At 54.2% G+C, this 6,079-nt stretch overlaps 1 protein-coding gene across 1 annotated transcript; it reads right to left on the minus strand.

The window, feature by feature from the left end:
* Positions 1-1,149: 1,149 nt before the first annotated feature.
* NDUFC2 (NADH:ubiquinone oxidoreductase subunit C2) lies at positions 1,150-5,433 on the minus strand. The gene is made up of 3 exons (XM_035330136.1): positions 5,200-5,433; positions 2,420-2,563; positions 1,150-1,356 (listed from the first exon to the last, which is right to left on the minus strand). The coding sequence occupies exons 1-3, from the start codon at positions 5,336-5,338 to the stop codon at positions 1,307-1,309; spliced, it is 333 nt and encodes a 110-aa protein (XP_035186027.1). The 5' UTR covers positions 5,339-5,433; the 3' UTR covers positions 1,150-1,306.
* Between the last annotated feature and the right edge of the window lie 646 nt (positions 5,434-6,079).

The raw sequence follows: 6,079 nt of genomic DNA on the forward strand, positions 1-6,079 counted from the left end.
GTGAGGCTCAGTGTGTGCTGGGGAGAGGCAGGAGCCACCTCTCCAAGCGGGGCAAAGCTGGTTTTACCAAGAGGAGACCCCACAAAGAGGGCTGACCCCGTGAGGAGGCTGGGAACCAAGGAGGAGCTGGGAGGGAGAGGGCAGGCAGCAAATTTCAACTTCTTGGAGAAATGTCCCATGGGGAGTGGGGGATCCACCAGGGGGCCGTGCTGCCATGCGGAGGGACCTGGACAGGCTGGCGAGGTGGGCTGAGAAATGTCTGAGTTCAGTGAGGAGAAGCACAAAGCCCTGCATCTGGGGAGGAACAGCCCAGTGCTGTTGAACGTGACTGGTAAGAGCCCCAAGATGTTCCACAAAGGGCCTGTGACCTGCCACGAGCTCCAGAGGTCCCTGGCTGCACCCATGGCAGATCAGGCCCCTCCACCATGGCAGGGGACACCAGGCTCTGCACCACTGCAAAAGCCTCCCTGGGCGCAGCCTTCTCCACACGCACCCCAGGCTGTCAGTGCCATCCATCAAAGCTCTCCCCAGCTCCCCGCAGCACCCTGGCTGCTCCCAAGGGATGCTGAGGGAATTCAGAGCTCAGGAGAACTGGGAAGCTGTGCTGAAACCTCACTGGGAGCACTCGGGGCCTGGTTATGGGAGAAGGAAAGGAACCTTGCCGCGTGCAATGCCTGGAAGCTCACCCGCTGGGACAAGCTGAAGGCACACACAGCTAAGCCGGAGCTTCCCCCAGCAAAGAGGCGAGAGTTACAGGTGCTGGGTAGCAAAAACTCACGCCAAAGGCTGGCTGCGCACCAGGCCGGGGTTTAAATGCAGTTTTCAGGCATTTCCCTGAGGCCCTCAAACCATTGGTGACCTTGCCGAGGCCGCACCTGCAATATTTTCATTCGCCTTTTTGTATTTGCAGACCTGCACATTTAAATACAACTGGAAGTACTCCTACTTCCAGATGTGCTGAGCACCCTGCAGTGAAATTCGGGAGAGCTGCGGATTCTCAGCACGTCTGGAAAACATTTGGGGTCAGCGTGCTGACTCAGGATCCACAAACCAGGGCAGAAAGACTGAATCCTGATCAGCAGCAAAGAAACAGCAACATAAGAACACAAAATATATTGATGTAATGTAACAGAAGGATAACAAACTAAATACTCTGTATTTCATCCTAACTTTTATTCCATGAAAATGAATGATAGTTCTCTTCCCAGGCCGTGACCAGCTGCAGGCAGCCTGCAGGAGTTCTCAGGACAGAATTCCTTCAGCGGATGCTCTGTGAGACACAGGCTCGTAGCTGCAGGAGAAACCCTCAGCGAATTGGAATGAAGTCCTCCAGAAGCTCTCCTATTCTTTTCTTTCCTGCAGGGGGCAAGGAGCTGGCTTAGGAAAACACCTACTCAACATTCAAGATCGATTTTAAAGATTGAAATACTTGAATCATTATTTTTTTTTTCCTGTTCAGAAGGTTAGCAAGCCACCAAAAACCTGCCTCCCGCTACCTACCAGCTTGCTGCACAAACCAAGCAGGCCATTTCTCTTCCACGGGGCAGAACTGCAGATCCCTGAAAAGGGACCTCACTTCTGCAACGCTTCCTTACGTCTGCAGATGCCCGCTGACACCGCATGATGCAATTATCATCCACCTGGCTGTGTTTTATTAGAAAACAAACAATTCTGCCCTCAGCTGTGCAGTTGCATCGCTGGGTTCAGCTGAGTACATCTAGTGAAACATTTCTTTACTGAGGCTTTTTTAAACAACGTCCATCAGGCAGCCAACTGCCTTCCGGGCTGACGTTTCTATTTATTCCTTTCCCCCCTGCTCCAGTTATGTTCTGAAGGCTCATCGCAGCGTTTTGGAATCAAAATGCACCACAACCTCGAGAGCTCAGGGCACCGCTTAGGGATGGTGCTCGGTCAGCACATAACAGGGAACAACGCTCCCGTGCGTGAGCCGTCACTGCTAAAGGAAAACCTGCATGGACAAGGACCTGTGGTGACCCTGTGTTGTACAACGCCTGGAACACCAACAAAAATATCCTCATCTCCACCAGGGCATCTCAATTTTACTGTAAAAACAATTAAGACTGTGATTTTTGATTTTCATTATTTTCTAGGATTTTCATTTACTGGCATAGTTTTGGTCGGTTCATTTATTTAGGTTTGGCTCTGTCATTTTTCTATTGAAATAAGCTATTCAGAGGAGGATTTGGTCATCAAGCTGATCAGCTTTATAAGAATATCTACTTTGAGATGCCAACTCCTGACTACTGTTACAATTGATATCGCGAAAAAGCATCCAAGACTCAGTACGACTTGTCAAAAAAGAACAGATCCTGCAAGCAGCACATCAACGCCTTTATATACGTTAGTGATTATTAACCTGCCCGCTACGGCAGGCTGCGGTCTTTCTCACAGTACCAACCTGCTGTCTTAAAGTCCTCCGGATGGTGCCTGATGTACTCAAACATTTCTCGGTCCTTCTTGGCGTGAATGTACTCAGTGCGTTTAGCAAGGAAGTAGCCAACGAACCAGCCCACGGTACTGAACAGAATCTGGCGGTGAACACCTGCAAGGTGGAAAGAAACGCCAGAGCGATGATGTGACATTGAGCAAGACGCAAATGACCCCTAAAAAAATGCCCCAAAGCCCTTAACAACATCAGAAACCTCCCGGGTGAATCCTTGGGGATGCTCCTTCTCCTTTTTAAACCTGTCCTGATTTCAGCTCAGTGACTCTTTGGCTGTGTGATTTTTTTTTTGCATCTGGCAGCATGGAGCACACCGATTCCCCCCACGTGGTACAGAAGACATCCCAACACAACAGAAAGCGCCCTTTTGGGTTATCTAACCCCATAGTTATTGCTTAACATTTACATAGCTCACAATGCCATGTGCTCGTGGTGACAGCGGTGACAGGAGGCCGCCCCCTGACCTGTGCCAGCAGTGCCTGAGGCAGCCTTTGCCTTGGGCTGGCACAAGCAGGAAGACTGCCCTGCTCCCCTCACAGACCAACACCCCCTGCCTAGCACCCCATGCCCCTTGCGAGGCATGCTGTCCCCCAGATCCCTCATTTCAGGCCTCCCTCCACTTTCTCCCTCGTGCAGACCCCCCAGATCCTCCTCCCTTCCTTCCCCAGCTGCCCTGCAAACTTCCAAGCAAAACCAAGCAAAAACCCTTCCATCCCCTCCTGCCCCATATCCCTCAGAGTCCCCACAAATCCCCCCACAATATTCCCTCAGATTCTCCCCAAATCCCCCTCCAAAATCCCTTAGAGTCACCCCAAATACCCCCCAGCCTGTCATCTCAGGGTTCCCCCCATATCCCTGAATTCCCCCCAATCCCTTATCCCTCAGAATACCCCAAATCCCCCCCAGCATCCCTCACCTCAGGGACTCCCCTCCCCATACCCCTAAATCCCTTCAACCCCCATATCCCTCAAAGTCCCCTAACAACCCTATTCAGCCCCTCACTTCAAAGCTTCCCCCCCACAGCTCTTACAGTTCCCCCATATCCCCCCATATCTCTCAGACCCCCTCAAATCCTCCCCATATCCCTCAGAGTCCTCTCAAATATTCCCCATTACACCTCAGAGTCCTCCTAAATCCCTCTCCACATCCCCTCAGAATCTCCCCAAATCCTGCCCTACCCCTCAGAATCCCAAAACCCTCCCCAACACCCTCCAGAATCCCCGCCAAACCACTCAACTCCTCAGAATACCCCAAATCCCTCCCCGTTAACCCTCAGAGTCCCCCACATTCCTCTCCAACCCCTCAGAACCCCCAGAGATTACCCCTCAGAATTCCTCCAAATCCCTCTCCATTATCCCTCAGACCCTCCTCAAATCCTCCTCATCATCCCTCAGTCCTCCTAAACTCCTCACCACATCCCCTCAGACCCCTCAAATCCCTCCCCATTACCCCATAATCTCCCCCAAATCCCTCTCCAAACCCCCAAGCCCCCCCAGGTCCTCCCCATTATCCCTCAGAGTCCTCCTAAACCCCTCCGCATCCCCTCAGAATCCCCCCAGATCCTGCCCAACCCATGAGAATCTCCCCAGATCCTCCCCATTACTCCTCAGTCCTCCCAAATCCCTCCCCATTACCCCTCAGAATCACCCCCAAATCCCATTACCCCTCAGAATCCCCCAAAATCCCTTCCCAACCCCTCAGACACCCCTCAAATCCTCCCCATTATCCCTCAAAGTCCTCCTAAACCCCTCCGCATCCCCCCAAATCCTGTCCAACACATCAGAATCCCCCCAAATCCTCCCCATTACCCCTCAGACCCCCCTCAAATCCTATTACCCCTCATTTCTCCTAAACTCCTCACCACATCCCCTCAGAATCCCCCCAAATCCTCCCCATTACCCCTCAGAATCCTCCTAAACCCCTCCACCTCCCCTCAGAATCCCCCCCAGATCTCTCCCCAACCCCTCAGAGTCCCCCCTAGATCCTCCCCATTACCCCTCAGAATTTCCCCAAATCACCCCCAATCCCTCTCCTCCCCCCCACTCCCTCACCATTACCCCTCAGAATCCCCTAAATCCCTCTCCTAACCCTCAAAGTCCCCCTTAGATCGTCCCCATTATCCCTCAGTCCTCCTAAATCCCTTCCCCTTACCCCACAGAATCCCCCCAAATGCCTCCCCAACCCCTCAAAGACCCCTTCAGATCCTCTCCATTACCCGAGTCCCCCCAAATCCCTCCCCGTTACCACTCAGAATTCCCCCCAAATCCCTCCCCACTACCCCTCAGACCCCCCTCAGATCCTCCCCATTATCCCTCAGTCCTCCCAAACCCCTTCACATCCCCTCAGAATCCCCCCAGATCCTCCTCGTTATCCCTCGAAGTCCCCCCTAGATCCTCCCCATTGCCCCTCTGTCCTCCCAAATCCCTCTCTATTACCCTTGAGAATCCCCCCAAATCCCTCCCCAACCCCTCAGAGCCCCCCCAAATCCCTCCCCACTACTCCTCAGAGTCCCCCACATCCCTCCCCAACCCCTCAAACCAAGCCTCTCCCCCCCAATTCCTCAGATCCCCCTTCCCCAACGCCCCCAACTCCTCCCCAACGCCCCCACCCGCCCCTGCCCCTCAACCCAAGCCTCCCCCCCGCTGTTTCCTCAGCTCCCCCTCAACCCCACTCCTCACCCCCCAACCCCCTCACGCCCCCCCAGCCCCTCACGCAGCCCCTACCCCTTCACCCACCGGCCGTGAGGACGGGCCGCTGGCTGAAGCCGTTGGCCAGCAGTGCCGCCATCCAGCCGGCGGTGCCCAGCCATGCCGACACCTTGTTCACCAGCGGCGGCGGCGGCAGCCCCCGCGCCTCCTCAGGGAGGAACGCCATGGCGCCCGGCCCGCCCAAGGTGACCGCCCGCCGCCGTGCGGCGCTGCCCGCCCTCCGCCGAGCACGCCGGCCCCTCACACGGGTTCCGCCGCCTTCCTTCCTCGATTTTATTATTTTTCACGAAAACGGCCCCCCAGATAGCCCTCGCCCCCACCCCGAAGCGGGCGGCTTTAATGGGGATGAGCCCTCTCGTGGTGGTCGAGCAGGGGTCGCGGCGGCTTGTGAGGCTTTTGCTCCGGTGTCAGCTTTTGGGGGCCTAGGTTTTGGTTAAACTGAATCAAAACCAATTCGTTTTCAGAGGTTTTCCTGCAAGATGATTAAAGACTAACACAACAGAGTGACCCAGAATAATGTTTTATGAATCTGAAATTACTTTAAGCCACTTGCGAGAGCAATAACCATACAGCAACATAACCATAAAAATATAGCCAAACACAACTCCTAAATCACTTCCCATCTAACCCTATTTATTACTTAGCCTCCCTCTGCAAGGAGGATGTTTGGGTACCAATGTCCCATACCAGGCTGCTGAAGTTGACACAGGAGCCCCCATCAAAGCAGGGAGCTGGGGGTCGGCCTCTTCTCATAGGTAACCAGTGACAGGACCAGAGGGAACGGCCTCAGGTTGTGCCAGGGGAGGCTCAGGTTGGAAATGAGGAGACATTTCTTCTCAGCAAGAGCAGTCAGGCATTGGGACGGGTTGCCCAGAGAGGTGGTGGGGTCACCGTCCCTAGGGGTGTT

Source organism: Oxyura jamaicensis, chromosome 1, assembly GCF_011077185.1.
Source record: "Oxyura jamaicensis isolate SHBP4307 breed ruddy duck chromosome 1, BPBGC_Ojam_1.0, whole genome shotgun sequence".
In the NCBI taxonomy this organism is placed as follows: domain Eukaryota; kingdom Metazoa; phylum Chordata; class Aves; order Anseriformes; family Anatidae; genus Oxyura; species Oxyura jamaicensis.

What these genes read in the sequence shown, in the direction of transcription:
- NDUFC2 (XM_035330136.1), bottom strand. Translation starts at nt 5,338, where the DNA reads ATGGCGTTCCTCCCTGAGGAGGCGCGGGGGCTGCCGCCGCCGCCGCTG. An exon ending in GCGGCCCGTCCTCACGGCCG is followed by an intron (nt 2,564 to 5,199) that starts GTGGGTGAAGGG and finishes TCCACCTTGCAG; the next exon opens with GTGTTCACCGCCAGATTCTG. An exon ending in GGAGGACTTTAAGACAGCAG is followed by an intron (nt 1,357 to 2,419) that starts GTTGGTACTGTG and finishes TGCCCCCTGCAG; the next exon opens with GAAAGAAAAGAATAGGAGAG.